The sequence below is a fragment of the Pagrus major genome, chromosome 8 (assembly GCF_040436345.1).
Source record: "Pagrus major chromosome 8, Pma_NU_1.0".
Lineage (NCBI taxonomy): Eukaryota > Metazoa > Chordata > Actinopteri > Spariformes > Sparidae > Pagrus > Pagrus major.
Window position 1 is genome coordinate 7,448,639 of NC_133222.1, and position 15,857 is coordinate 7,464,495.

At 40.9% G+C, this 15,857-nt stretch overlaps 1 protein-coding gene across 1 annotated transcript in view; it reads left to right on the forward strand.

The window, feature by feature from the left end:
- Nucleotides 1-2,394: 2,394 nt before the first annotated feature.
- The window catches only part of wwox (WW domain containing oxidoreductase), a 138,318-nt gene continuing 124,855 nt past the window's right edge, over nucleotides 2,395-15,857 (forward strand). Inside the window, exons 1-5 of the mRNA XM_073471563.1 lie at nucleotides 2,395-2,615; nucleotides 3,373-3,437; nucleotides 3,712-3,769; nucleotides 3,898-4,067; nucleotides 13,126-13,232. Coding sequence (XP_073327664.1) covers nucleotides 2,509-2,615; nucleotides 3,373-3,437; nucleotides 3,712-3,769; nucleotides 3,898-4,067; nucleotides 13,126-13,232 — 507 coding nt within the window. The 5' untranslated portion in view covers nucleotides 2,395-2,508. The remainder of the gene's footprint in view (nucleotides 2,616-3,372; nucleotides 3,438-3,711; nucleotides 3,770-3,897; nucleotides 4,068-13,125; nucleotides 13,233-15,857) is intronic.

Consider the following 15,857-nt stretch of genomic DNA (forward strand, 5'->3'; position numbering starts at 1 on the left):
TGCTTGAGTAACTGTAGCATTAGTACTTAACATTTGAACACAACACCTGGTTGCTTTAAGTTACATGCAGTTTCTTTGTTAGCATTTAAACAGATCGTTCATTGAGAGAGAGAGTTCATTCATGACCTCATGACAATCTCAAGTGAGCAAACCCTATCGGTTAATAAAGACTGTGGTTTAGTTAAAGGAACAGGAAAGAGCTCAAAAGTGGATCATGAGTCAAGATGATTTCGTCAACAACATCTTTGGTGTGTCTTTGATGCAGGGGTGCTGTGAAGAAGCTCCATGATGGAAACACCACAACAGCTGAATGTCACAACTCACGGTCAATGACTGGGTGAGCGGCTGCCATGTGGAGAAGCAACAGATTAACAGCCGGAGCCATCCTGCTCTCCTCTCTTGCGTGTCCCAGATTGTCCCTACAGTGGCTGTCTACCTAAGCTCCAGAAACCCAGAGCCTGAAGTGTGACAAAGTTCATTCTACGCCAAAGTTCAGTGCTGTTTCGCTTGCTTGGGGGAGAGTTGTTTGCCAGGTAACCACAGTTCAGCCCTGCACCATTTGCACTGCCTGAAACATCCTGCATTTTTGAAACGGTGCCATCCTGACAGGGTCAACTAGCTCACAGTAGATTCTAATGTTTTGGTACATCTGCAACTCGACTGCTTCACATTTTTGGGGAAGTAGAGAATAAACGAGGGGCGCTATGTGCCAAACTGGAACTGAAGGAAGAGTCTGTTTTGCAATGAGTAAAATGAAAGTTGGCGTCTTGGCAGTTGATCATATTAAACCAGTTGCATGGTTGAACAAGTGTCAGCAGATTCTTCAAAGACAGCGTTGCAAGTGTCTCATACTGTCTTTCAAGTTTTCTCAGAAGCCATAAAATAGCCAAAGTAAACCCACTCTTCCCTGTCCTTCACAGTAATAACAGAACCTGCTCACTTAAAGCAGCAGTTGAACCACATCAATAGCAAACAGGAGTGGCACAAGAGTGGAATTCAAGAAAGTAGCCTTGTGTGCAGAGCAGCTACTGTGTGAGTACATAACAATGCTGCTACTATTGATAGTTTGTGAGGGGGCAAGCAGCGAGCTATAAAGCAGAAACTGGATAAAGCTTCTTTGTATATGCTTATGTGGCCTTCACTGCACAACTTTCTGCTTTACAACCACGTTAAACTTTAAAAAAAGCATAACATTTTTATACCATATGTCAGCTGTCATGACTAATATCCTTGGTTTGCAAGTTAACATCAGTGGTTTAACAGGATGACTAATAATAAAGAAACAAATTCAGGAAATAAATATAAAATACTTAATTCTTCCTTTAAGTTATTTTAAGAAAGCTGGTTTGCAAAAATACATAGGCACAAAGATTTACTCACACACACAATCTAAGGACACAAAAAAAGTTAAGAATAGTATAAACATATGAAAGAATGAATTAACACACCCTTTTCCGATAGTAGAAAAAGCACAGGTGTTTCTGATAACATTAATAATGGTTTCCTCTCAAGTGTCCCATGAAAGTGAGGCAGCATGCACAATGCCAGGAAACCCTGGAACTGAAGCAGCTAAATGAAATCCAGCCATCATCTTTTTTCCATCATGTCACGTCAAAATGTCTTCTGTTAGACAGGCCTATTTAAATAATGTTTGAATAGAGGTTATGACAGTTTCAGTACATAGAAAGGACCGGTGGCTGATGGGGAAGTTACTCATGTTCTCCTTCTTTCTACTGTACACACTGGCAGTGAATAGCACAGGTGGTATGCTGGCAGTCAGTTTCCAGGATGGATCTGCTATTATCATTTTGAATTAATGATCTTTTATTACATTATACTGATGCCCTATTCCATAATAGTTGTGCAGCCATCAGCAGACAGGCAGGACACCTGCAACAGGTAGCCTAACAGGTTTACAGGCAGGTACAGAAGCAGGAACAAGGGAACACTGCTGCCTTTGCATACAGAAGAGCTGATTTGCTAATGAGGAGCAGCTGTGCAGGACAGTGTCGGGTCACACAGGCCACCATCACAGTGACAGCTCATGACTTGTATCTTCCAATTTAACTATGCTGTAAGTATAATATAAAGTACCTGATTATGACCAAATGAATACAGCAAATATGCACAGTGTGACTTTGTGTGTAATAACTTGTAGTCCATTATTGAACTTTAGGCTCGTCAATGATTACGCTAACCGGCCTATTATTTATTATCACAGCCATAAAAGTAGTGTATAAGTGATATAATAACTTTTTGAAGACGGGCTTTATTATATCTGACCTCTTTGGTTGACGTTGACCTTGCTGTGCCAGCCCACTGTACGCGCCTCCTCTGCCTCAATTTCCCAGAAGGCAATTCGGCACGCGTCACCGTGTTGTTGCGGAAGTGCCGGGAAACGCTGTGTGTGTGATTTTTGACAGCTCGCATTCATCCTTCAGAGCAGATATCCAGAACCGGTTAAGTGTTTGTAGCGCCGTCGTTTACGTGGAAAAAAAAAAGTGAGTTATGGCGGCTCTAAAATACGCAGGTATGGACGATACAGACAGCGAGGATGAGTTACCTCCCGGCTGGGAAGAGAGATCTACGAAAGATGGTTGGGTCTACTATGCAAAGTAAGTGTGATACCTCCAGTAACGCTGTCAGTATTTAGGAGTTTAGCCAGCTAACACGGCTCGCTAGCTACACCGGTTTATTTAAGCTAGCGTGAATTAGAAAATGTACGTAGCTCACTTTACGGTTGGTTTTGGTGCTGCAAAGATAGCCTGTTTAATGTGAAACGTTTTGTTATGACTGGTAGCGAGACTCATGTTGAAGTTATAGTTGTTAGCAGTAGCTGTAGCCCAGAGGTTGTGATGCTGGGACAGTGATGGGTGATGGGACAGTGCAGTAGGTTGCTTGTGGGGGCACGGGAGAAGAAGAAGACACAACCTGTGGTGAGACACAACAGTGCCAAAATATTTAACATTTCATTTTATTCTGTACGTCAGTGTCTGTCATTGATATGATGTAGCTGATGTTGATATATAAGACATGTTTGAAGCTGGTTTGCATGTGATGTTTGAAGTTGGTTGTTTTGTGTACCCCTCTTCATTTGTTTTCTTTTGTTAATATGTGTCATGTCTCCTTTAACTGCAACATTTTTGCTATGTATTGTATTGTTGTTTCTTTTCATGTACGACATCAACCAACCAGGAGACGGCGGATGAAAATGAGCCTTTAGGCTAAATCTGGCACATTAAAATCAAATCTACTCTGATCAATATGTGCTGTTCTCAGTACAGTTTATACGTAGATGAATGAATGAAGTAAAGTAAGGGACACAGCCAGGGTCATTATTTTTAATCTTCTTTTGTCTCTGTGCACCAACAGCCATGATGAGATGAAGACACAGTGGGAACATCCCAAGACAGGAAAGAAGAAACGTTGTGCTGGAGGTTTGCTATATTCAATTGTTTTCCCAGTGTCTCACATGTATTTCTATGTGCGTGAGGCTCACTCGAAGTGGCTTACTGCAGTCTCTAATGCTGTTTTAACCTTAGCTGAGCAATTTTTCAGTTTGACATTTCCCTTGTTGAATGCCTTGTTCCTTGTTTTGTGAGTTACTTTGTGAAAGTACTGAACAAGTATTGTTGTAGCTTATAGCAAAGCTGTTCATTTTGTTCCTTTGCATTCAGGCTGTTAAAGAAAAATGTCTGTTTTTCCCCACAGATTTACCGTATGGTTGGGAGCAAGAAACTGATGAAAAAGGGCAAATCATTTATGTTGAGTAAGTAGATCGATGATTGAACCAGATGAAACAAATGAGCCTATTTTGGCCTCACAGGCAAAGCTAGACGATACATATTTGGGATAACATCTCCTCTATAACATCCTATTTTCCTCTGTCACTTTCAGCCACATTAACAAGCGGACCACATACTTTGACCCGCGACAGGCATTTACAGTTGAGGATGTGATCGTCAAGCCAAAACGTTATGATGGAAATACTGCTGCTCTCGAGATCCTGCAGGGTCGTGACCTCTCTGACAAGGTTATCCTCATTACTGGAGGCAACTCTGGCATTGGTGAGTTTCATAAAATCCTAAACTGTTGTACTAATTTAATAATATCATGTTAGAAATCATCAATATGCAGTTAAGTGTGTTTCCATGATGCTGCCACTAGATGGTGTTGTGGTATCACGCTGTAGTAGACGGGTGACAAGAGTGTCTCTCCATCTCTCAACAACCAGGCATTCATCAACATTAGCCTCCAAAATGATACACTTAGACTCAACAAATCACTCCTTAATACCGAACATGATTGTATTGAAGTTCATTAGCTGGGCTGAATTGGATGTCATTGTTAACTGTAATGAATGGTGTCCATTTGTAGCCAGCAAATGCATGGCTCACTATATAATGGTCTGGAAACAAATGTATTTCCTCTTTCCTTTAGTTTAAATTAGCACAAGTAGTGGCCATTTGTTCAGACTTGCTGCTTTGTTCGGGATAGATAATGACAGGGAGGGAAATCAAATAAACATAAAATCTTTAATTGTCTTTATATTCAAATCCTTTGTCCCAAGGAAAGTCACAGCAGTGTAATTGCTGTGTGTGTGTATTACGAGATGCTGCACAGCAGCACTGTAGTACATAGATTTACAGCAGCCTGGGGACCATCGCTGAACAAAGATGCTTGTGAACTTAAATGCCTTCCTGACCTTGATGTTCTTCCATCTATCTGTCTCTTTATAATCATATTCATAGATGCATCATACTGAATTTATACAAATCTTTTGTATGATTTCAAATTGTTGCACTATAAACAGTAAAATAATATTAACATACAGTTTACAAACACAAATATACAGTACATTCCTTGTTTCCGGAAAACTTCTCAACTGAAACAAACTTAGACGTTTTTGTCTGTTTCTTTTGCAGTGTAAAAATTACACAACTAATTCACATTCACAGCACAATCGTGTAACATGAAAGAAGATAAACGTTCAGTTATTGTTTAGACCCAGAATACATATAATGCAATTAACAAAAGCCAATGCATAAAACAGAAAGTAATGAATCGAACAAGCTAGAACAAAAACAAAAGTTTAACACTGGCCAAGTATAAAAATTACTTTGCTTAAGACTGGAAGAACGTTGTGGTTGCATACGGAGTGCTTGTGTAGAGATAGCTGCTTAAATAAGCAGCAGCATTTAAACTTGAAATAATTCCTTTGTTGAATAACTACAGGCATTCCTTCTCACGTGAAGTTGTATAGAAGAGAATTTTATAATTTTTCAGCAGAAAAATGACCAAAACATGCATCAAATCTAAGCGAGGCATTTGTAATTAGGGTTTATTATTATTACTATTTTTTTTTTTTAAATAAATAAAGAGTTTTATCAAGTAGTGTTGACTGAAACAGCTTCTCTGCCAGTCCCTATAACTCCATCATTATCTTAAAGAACCTTTGAGAAGGGAAAAGGTGAAAGCAAACTGTAAACATCACGACACTCTCAGAAAAAAACTGAAAATAAAAACAAATTGTTCTTCTTTTGATTAAAAGTGGTGAGCAATAAATATATATAGGGAAAGGGGGTAATAGTTTTCACCACTAGAGGGCACAGGAGGTCCACAATGTTGTTGCTGTTGAGGTTTAAAACGTTGTCATATTAACTGCCTCACATGTGCCTGTTTTCCTTAGTTAAAAAAACTATATAATGAAAAAGATAATCCACATTTAAAATTTGCTGCGATGCATTCAGCAAATGAAAATTTGTTCATCTGAAAAAAAAGCAGCTTTTCTCAAAAGAATGCATCAAAAAGCTCCAACGCACAAACATTTTTATAGTGCGTGGATGCTTAATAAACTCATATTAACATAACCTTTGTTTTGCTTTACCACATATTAAATATGCAGCAGCCATAATTGACTATATTCTAATAGTAATTGCTACTACTCGTGTGCTCCTTTGACATTCCACTAGTGAAATGTGGTTATGCCAATTGGTTGGACCCACTTAGCATTTTAATGGCATCAATAGTGTTTTAATCCAAGTGTCAAGGCTATTTCCATTTTCTTCAGCGCTTATTTCCTCCACAGGAGTTGTGACATTTTTATTAGCAATGGTGGGATATTATTTAATTAGCGCATTTACATTTCAGCTCTTTGATTTAGTTTTAAATGCACACGAACATGAAAAGCACCTATATGAGTTTATTTATGCGTGAAATGTCATAGTGTCTGCCTGTGTGGCCATGCAGACTTGAAGCTCCATGGCAATAATGCTGGGAGGCGAGACAGTAATGTGGTCTGTCTTGCCGATGTGATCGCTGCGCTCGGTTCACATTAGTCTTCCTCTCTCTGCTTTCTTTTGTAAATTAAAAACCAGTACCGACCTGAGTGGTGTTTTTAATTGTGATAATGGAAATGAATGATCGCAGTTTGTTTTCCCTCTATTTCTACTTCTCTCCTTCTCTCCCCCCCCCCCCTCTCTCTTTAAAGGTTTTCTTACTCTTATAGACCCGTGGTTGTACACCTGTACCTCTGCATTGATTCCTAAGCGGCTTTGACCCGGGCCTGAGCCTCCTATCCATCCCCATTACATACTCCTGCTCTGGCTCTAATTCCCCTCCTATCAACTAACTCTCAGGTTATTTACTGGCCAGGGGTCCATGGAACAGTTGTCCTTAAAGGGCCATTGTCGTGGTATGTCTGGCACCCGCTGGGTTCAGAGAAAAATACTTCTTCATATAAAATGAGTGTACGATATTTGTGTTTAAAAATAACAAATTTTGAAAGTGTAAGCACTTTCCTAAAATACTTTTCTCTGTCAATGCAAGACTATATTTGTACTTTGCTCTCCTAGCAAATGCAGTCATCTTTGCCCCTGCGACATCTCCTTTGGGACCTATGTGTAACGACATACATGTGTCCCCCTACCTGGGGAGCAGCGTCAGTCTCCCTTATAGCAGGTGCCATGTTGTCAGCAGAATGTATGTTGAGTAGCGGTCAGAAATAACAGATTGACCCTCTGACTCACTCAAATAAATTCAGGAAGGCTCAGCTATAAGGTAGGCTCAGCTATCTTTCCTGTGCTATTTTAATCCTGGAACAGTAGCAACCCCGTGTTTAGGGGAGATTTCAGTTTTAATGATAGCTGTTTTTTCTATTTTCGAGATTAACGCTTACAGAAATATTGACAGTAACAATAAAACAATAAAATTTGTGTCTCCACACAACTTATATTATTCTACACTTGCAGTGTTTTTTACTTGATTAGAATTTTATTCAAACTTTTTTGGCCATTCTGCACTGTGTCTTGTTGTAGAGCGGTACTCGCAGTTGCAAAGCTCTATTCAGTCTAAATGCATCATGCTCCAAATTCAACATGATATTCCTGCTTAGGTGCAGGGTCAACACTGGAATAAGAAGCAGTGAAAGACTCAGGCAGCCCAGACGGGGAATAGCTAGGATTTGGAAAAGGAGCGCTTCATAATGTTTCAGTATCTGTATGCATCGTCTCTGCAGTGTTTTAGGACTTTGAATGTTATTCTTATTCATGAAAGACTAACATTGTTCTATGTTTGTGTTGATCCCGGTGTTGTGTTGGGAGGATTAAGTGTCAGGCCGGTGCTCTCCTCTCTCTGGATGGAGAGATCCCTAAGCATATTCAGTGAGTCGCAGAGCTGGGGGAGCCTCTGTGTGCAGATTAAACCCATAGCCTAGCTTTGTGGCTGATCATTAGATTGAGGCAGATTTGTTAAGCATAACTGCCATTAAATTGGCTGCAAAGCTCTGGTATTTACTGCACTGCTGTTTATGAATAAGGACCCCCTTAAAGACCCGCGCAGCGATGCGTTAAACCCGAGCCTCGGTAAGGAGGGAAATGCATTATTCATAGTGGGAGGAATTAGATGGATAAAAAGATGTTCCTGGTGAGGGTGGCATGTGGTGCCTGTGTCTCTCTGTGTGTGTGTCTCTGAGCATCTCTGAGTGGCTGTGTGTGGTTTAGATGACATCCAGAGTGCATCTGTGTTTATATTCAGGAGTCTGATAGTATTTTGTGTGTGTGTGTGTATGTGTGAGTGTCTGCTGGGGGGGCGGCCGGCCTGCGTCCTGCTCCGTCTCCTCCTCCGTGTCAGCTCGTGAACCGAGCCGCCGAGGAAATCGAAGGAGAGCTTTATTTTCTTTCAACGGGCATTTCATGTCCTCTCTGATGAATGTGTTTATTGGCTACGTAATGAGAACCAGTTATGGTTGGTTAGTCAAATTATTTAACTTTATTAACCTTGGATGAAATTTGCTATGCAGACTCAAAGTGGTGTAACATGCAAAGAGTATTATGCTGGAGGCCAGAAGGGTTCAATAATGATTACAGCTCTAATATAATAGAAGTGAAGTGGTTAGAGAGAGAGGATGGAATACATATATGTGCTTAAAGGCTGTAGGTAAAATAAAATGAAAGGGTACTGGGTTATTGTGTGTAGTCAAGTAGTTTATAGACCTATCGAGTTTACAGTCTGCACATGATGAGGGGATGAAAGTTACATGATGGGGGAGATTTTGATGACAGTGATGAAAATAGCCCCAATGCTCAGGAGATATGTGTGTCCGGGGTCTGTGTTTATCCTGCTGCATGTGTGTGTTTATCAAGTTTCCCGGCCGCTGCGTGTGTGTGAGGTGGTCAGGTGAGGCCGGTTGCAGGAGGAGCAGGGGTGACCAGTGCGACGTGAGGCCATGATGAGAGATTGTGTAGGGAGTTGGAGGTTGACACAGAGGGTCAGAAGAAGAAAAGGGGGGTTGGGGAGAGGGGGTACTAGATAGGGCTGCATGGATGGTGAGACAGCAGTGGGGGTGTTGGAAGGAGGCAGAAGGGGACAGGGAGGGGTAATAGAACCACTCCAGTGCTCTCGCCTGGAACAGCTCAACCTTGGGCTGTAATTACTAACCATACATCCCACTTTTGGGGTGACATCTCCCTCCTCTTGGACTAATGGAGGGGAATTAGAGGGGATCTTAAAAGTCAGAAAGAGTAGGGGGGGTTGTGTCGTTTTCTACTTCTTGGGACAAGAAATGTGCAGCAGCAGCAGCGGGAACAGGTGCACTCATCACTGAGACAGGCAGGAGTCAGGCCCTGTCACTCGGGTGTAAAGTTGGCTGAGATATTTGTATCTATAAAATGTAGGGCTGCAATTAATGATTATTTTCATTATCAATTACTCTTCTGATTATTTTCACTATTAATCATTTAGTCTATAAAATTTCAAACCACTTTGATAACTACTCATCACAATTTCCCAGTGTCCAAAGTGATGTCTTCACAATGTTTCTTTTGTCCAAGCAACAGTCCAAAACCCTTTGTTTACGATCATACATGACATGGAAAAGAAGAAAAAGAAGCTGGAACCAGCAAATGTTGAAAAATGGCTGAAAGATTAATTGTCACTCAAAGAGCTTAGAGGGCCCAAATGCAATGGCAGAACTTTTATTTAAAATAAACCACAGGAAGAGGTCAACAAAGATTAAACGGATGACTGGACTTTAATACAAACTAAACTGAGGAGGGGATGAGGTGCAGGTGAAGAGAGGCGGAGAAGCACAGGTGAGGGGAGTGATGTAATCAGGGCAGGGCTCGCGAAGCGGATGCAGGGCAGGTGTGGAGGGAGAAGCAGGCTGGGAGGGAGCACAGGAACACAAGAGGGAAACAGAGGAAAACACATAAAGCACAAGTGAAAGGAGACAGAAATGACAGGAGCAGGACAACATAAAAAGTCTACGTACCACATATCACATTTTTTTTATCTATAGTGTAAGATCCTGTTATTGTTTTGTATTTCTGATTTTTATGCTATGACAAATTAATCAAATCACTTCCTGCTTTTTATTTATATTTTTAGAGACACATCAGCATTGAGCGTTTGATGTGTGAGGCAGAGTGCCAAACTTGAAACGTGTTGCACTGCAGAGTATAGCTGCCGATCCAGGCATTTATTGTGCACATAGTGATCGTAAAATGTCCTCACTTGCATGTGACAGCTCTACTTCTTTTCCTTGTATTGTCAGTTTACATGCCACAGACACTACTTTTTTTCTGTTCTGTTGTGGGGATGATAGAGGGTGCTGTATAATTCATACATTTCACACTTACAATTACAGTTAATATGCTAGTAAGTAGTGTGGGACTTCAGACACAGCCTTAGAGTTGGAATGGGATGAGATATGATTCTTGGTTGAAAGGGTGTAATTTAGAGAGACATTGCAGCGGCATCATTGGACCAGATGAAGGGTGACTACAGCTTGCTCACGATCCGCATCACGTTCAATAAATCTACAAATGTATAAACACCAAAATAACGAATTTTGATGCATAAATCAGGTAAACTAGACCAAATTAAACTTGCCGGAGACACACAGACATAAACAGTGTAATTAAAAGTCCCATATTTATCATATTTATTCATTGCTTCAGAAATATAACACACAACATATTTTTATGTTATTCACTACCATTAAAAAGGGCTTATAATTCACTGGGGCGGGCTGATGTGGAGTCTGTCCATGATCTGTGTTGCTCTTGTGTTCTTTCGAGCACAAACTCAGCTCTGTTGAGAAGGGGGATTGTGGGAACTCGACATGTTTACCCACAGGTCTTGTAATGATCTGAATTGACTTCTGTTTGCCCAATTGTACTGCGGAGCTTATTTTAGTTAAATGCCTCTTTGGATGCAGATCAAGAGAAGGAGCAGGCAGCTCCGTTTGCCAAATAAACACGTTTACTGACGAGGCTGGTAATGATCTCATTACATTGAGCCAATACACCTGTGTACGAGGGGGATCCAGAGAGGGGCGGCGGGCCAGGGAGGACAAACAAAGCGTGAAATCACTAAATCACACTCATTATTGGGGGATATCAGGAGGGCCGGGATCCTAATGTACCATGAAGAGCATTCACTGCTTAATGGACATTTTACACAATTTTTTATGCATTTTATACATTACAGTAAAACAAATCTTCAACAATAGCTGAGCCATGTACTGTATATTTGCTATGTTGTAAATCTTTAGATTGAACAAGCACACAATCTGCTTTAACCTGGCTGAATTGTGTCATCTTCATCTCCCAGCTTTTTAAAAATGTTCCGATCATGCACAGACTCATTTGTCTGTTTTCACCACGATTAGCCTGAAAGATCATTACATCCCGGCGTAATCAGCGGGCCTTGTGTGTGTTGTAAAACAGCTTATGGCGTCTGTCGATCCACCAGAGCAAAAAAAACCCCTCTCTGACCTCTTGTCATGTACCACCATCAGCATACACCGCCGAAACAGGCTCTCTTTGTTGTACACCTGACCAGGAACTCATTTCAGTGCGGCCCTCTCTACCGGCAACATGGGTGAGAGGGCGGGGAGTCTCTGTTACAGCAACGCCACTCTCGTTATTTCACAATTAATGTCAAGCCCTTGTTATTTGTCATTGGAAATACATGGCTCGGGTGCCGCTGCTGTTGTCGCTGCCATATTCTAATTTGTTCTCCATTATGGAAAACACTGGCGTCGATTAATTTCACTTTCATGGTTTGTACACACAACAAGTGAGTGTGAGGTGTTGTTGTTTACCAGCAGCCAGTACTCTTGTCCAATTTATAAAGGCCGGAAAAAAAGCCTTTGAAAGATGGCATGTTTGGAAGCCTTTTTTAAAATCTGTGAATTTGGGTTGATCTGTCTCTGTGTACGGATTATTTGTTATATTATTTTGAATAACTGTTGTACAAGACACATGCAGACATTTAGCTTTTATGACATGTGTTTCCTAAAGCCTGCTGATCCACCTGTGAATTCAAAACGCATATTTTCTCTGGGAGTCACACTGCTCGGTTTTGTCCTTTTATGTCATATTGTTTTTATTTTCATTTCCATTTCCTGTGTGCGAAAATGATCTCCGCTCACGGCGCCACAGTCCCCTCCATTACACCTAATAAGGTGTCATATAATTTAATTCCATGCTTCACTTGTCAGAGAGGGCTTCCAATCCGACTCCAATTTTGAGTTTTAATAGATATTAGTCCTGAACACTCTCCTCACAATTAGGCCTCCCAGTTTTGCTCTTAATGAAAATCAGATTAAGACATATAATCTAATTACAGTTCATATTAATCCACCCTCTGATACACTCTGCCTCTCAGACCCTCTTTGCCTCAATCAGTTATTGAGCCCGTCAGTTTGTCAATCAGGACACTCTCACGCTGTCTGTGCAAAGGTGTGTGTCTGCCTGTGGTTTGTATTTATTGCAGAATTGGGACTGAAAGATGTGACGCCGCTGTGCGCTGTTGAACTTTTCCCTGACACTTTGAAGGCTAGTAAATGTCAAAGGAAATAAAAATACGGTGAAGAGAAAAAAAGTGAATCTCATAAATTAATTCAACCTATGGGTTGAAATGACCCATTTAGACTTGTAATTTAGAAATGAACTTCTCTCCCTTCTATCTTCGCTTTTTGTCAGTTTTATCGTGACTACATGATTTGGATGGAGCCATGAAGTAGTCTCGTACTGATAAATTCTGCGTGTATCTGCGGACCCTCGTTTCATGGGAGGAATGTCCTTATCAGAGGCCGTTTGATGTGCTGAATATCACACCGAGGTTTGAATGTCATGTCTGTCCGATTGTTCATTCGAGTCCTTTCATTATGAGCCATGTTGTCATAATTACTGCCGTCACTGTATAATTACCAACATAATTAACAAGCAGCCTCCCTTCCTCTAACCCAGTATGAGCGGCGACACCTACTCGAGAGCCGGCGGTCAGATCCAAAACTTTATCTAAGACGAGAGGCAGAAGTCTTGAACCACAATAATTCAATCAGTTTCATCACTTCAGAGAGAAATGATTAACTTCCTCTACTAGACCACTGGGTTACTCAATGAAAGAAATTATATGGAAAATTGATAGGGATTTTAACTTGGACCCCCACCAACCCCCACCCCCACCGCTCCATTAGATTCAACCCCTGAGAATCAAAGTTATCTTCAGAATAAAACTAATCTTTGAAGCATTGCTCGCTCTCATTCTTTTTTTCTCTTCGTGTCTTTGTCTGTCTGTCTGCCTGCCTGCCTGTCTCTCTCTCCGGTCATGTCTCAGGCTTTGAGACAGCCAGGTCTTTTGCTCTGCACGGTGCCCACGTGATCCTGGCGTGTCGAAATCTGTCCCGGGCCGGAAAGGCAGTCATCTCCATACAGGAGGAGTGGGTAAGTAGAGGTCGAACCTTCAAGAATCCATCAAGTTCACTTGAAATTTAGGGATTATAAGCCTGGTAATGTTTTCACAATACCAGAATTGTAAACTTTGATACAATACTAATATTAAAGGAGACCGATTATGCTTTTCAATTTTTTTTCCTTTCCTTAAGTGTGTTATGTGTTCTGTGTATGTAATCTTGAAAGTTAAAAAGCCACACCAAGACATGCTCTCTCCCACAGAAAACACTGTGACTCCCACTCCTGAAATGCCTCGTCAGTAGTCCCGTAGTTCCGTGACTTTGTGACATCACACTACCTCACCATGTTACACATTTGCATAATTTATGCATATATTCACAGTAGAAGTAAAGCTAACTGGAAGCTGAAAACACGCAGACGAGGTATTCGGGAAGCGGGCCTTCAGGAGACGAGCGCTAAAACATCATTTCAGACACAGGGGGAATACAGTGGTGCAGCACTGGACAGTATGAGAAAACTGATGTGTTTTTTGAGCAGTAAATCATGTAAACGTATTCTAGTACTAACCCAAAATAACAGTATTGCTCCGGTACTTACAATACTATCGGTTATCGTATCGTTTTATTATTATTTATATTATTATGTATTGAAGTATCGATGCCTTTGACAACCTAACCATAAGCCTGATATACAGTAGCTTATCCTCTATTCTTAGTACTTAAGTATACTCTGTACCTAACGAGACCTAGTTTATTTTTGTGCTTGAAGTGAGATCCTTCCCTCTTCTTGAGGTTTTTCTTTCTTTTTCAACTTCTCGATGGTTTTTCAGTAACCAAATATCTCTGAGACAAATGATGATTTTTGATTTGGGGCTGTATAAATAAAAATTCTCTGTAGATGCGTGTCACAATTTATGTGAAATTATTTCCATGTCATTGACATGAAATATAATTTTATATAATCCACATATTCAGGTCTACCAGCTAAAGAGAAACCTTTTACAACATGAGAAAAGTAGAGATGCACGAAATATGTCGGCCTGATACAGGGAATTTATATAATTGTTTTTTTATCTGCCATGATGAAATCATAGAGTGGAGGAGGGGAAAAGTCTGAGTTTTAACACAACAAATCTTATTACAGCTATGAAATATTAAATTATCTATCTTTGCTCAAAACATCTTTCTTTCGTACCCTCAGGTGTGCATTAACTACTTTTTTAAAATACAAAGATGATCTGCCATTAGAAGCAGGTTATTATTGTTTATCGGTATCGGCTGAAAAAAATCCATATTGTTGATGTTTAGGTTCTCAGAAACTGCCTGCACGCTTCCCAGGAAACGTAAAGAAACTTCTGTATTGGTGTCTCTGCGTAAAGTGAGAGAGAGAGTGAGAGAGAGAGAGAGAGAGAGAGGGAGGGAAAGGAAGGAAGGGAGGGATGGAGAGAGAGAAAAGTGAGAGAGGGCATCTGATAATTACCTGAGATTATTGCTCTAATATCGCCGCGCTTGTGACGCGTCCCCAGATTTACGAGTGTGGGAAAATAAACAAGTGAAATGTGGGTGCTGGAGCAGAAAGAATAAGCCATTAGCACTGGGTTGATTACAGAGAGCAGGACTTGAAGAAGAAGGAGAGCGAGTGCTCAGCGTAGATATGGAGGGAGAGGGAGAAAAAAAAGAGGGGGAGCGAGAGAGAGAGGGGGAGAGAGGGAGACAAACGCCTTTGAGCGAGAGTAGATCTGCAGTGTTTAAACTCACCCTCAGTCTCTAATTGAAGTATGCCCCTGGGGCTGTCAGTGCCGCTCCACGGTGTGAAATCCAGTGTACAGATCTATTAATGCAGCTGCTTTGTCTAAATGAGTGAGGAAAAGCTCTGATCCAAGCAGCAGACTTTACAGTCGTGATTGATTTTCAAACTTCACGACTGCCACAGAATCATCCAGGATATTGTTAAAGGCGTACTATGCAGGATTTGTTGTTTTTTTATTTGTAAACACGCCATTCGAAGTTTATTTTTTAGTCTCATTCCCAGGTCGTCGTATAACAAAAGCGTTGATATTTGAGGACCTGAGAATGAGACTTGACAATCAACTACCTTTCTCCAGAATCTGTGACGTCCAGAGTGCAGGGTCTGTGCAGATACAGACACCACCACACAGTGTAGTGGTGTCTGTATCTGCACAGACCCGATGTAGTCGATCATAGTTGAAGATTGAGAAGGACTATTTTTGGATCAGTCTATCATCGATTTTTAGGAAAAATCCTGCATAGTATACCTTTTAAATGTTTGCGAATAAACAAGATTGTCCAGATTAAATGATTGCTGACCTCTGCTGTGTAAATGATAATCTTCCCTATTTGTGGCATGTGGCATGTGCAGATTGTCAGCAAATTAAATGATAGAGTCCGGTACAGTTCAGGCGTCGCACGAATAGTGAATTAGCATTCCTTAAGCTCACTCCATATTTCCTTCTCAAGGAATCCCCCTGTTATAGGCTAATGAATAAAAGTCACAATATCAGAATAAATCTTTGCCGCAAATTCTCCCCTCTGGCGACATTATTAATAGATTCAGGAGAAGAATAGAGAGGAGGATTAATCTTTAAGATGATGGATGGACTCCGCTTGCCTTCCCATGCTCCTGCGTTAAGGTCAT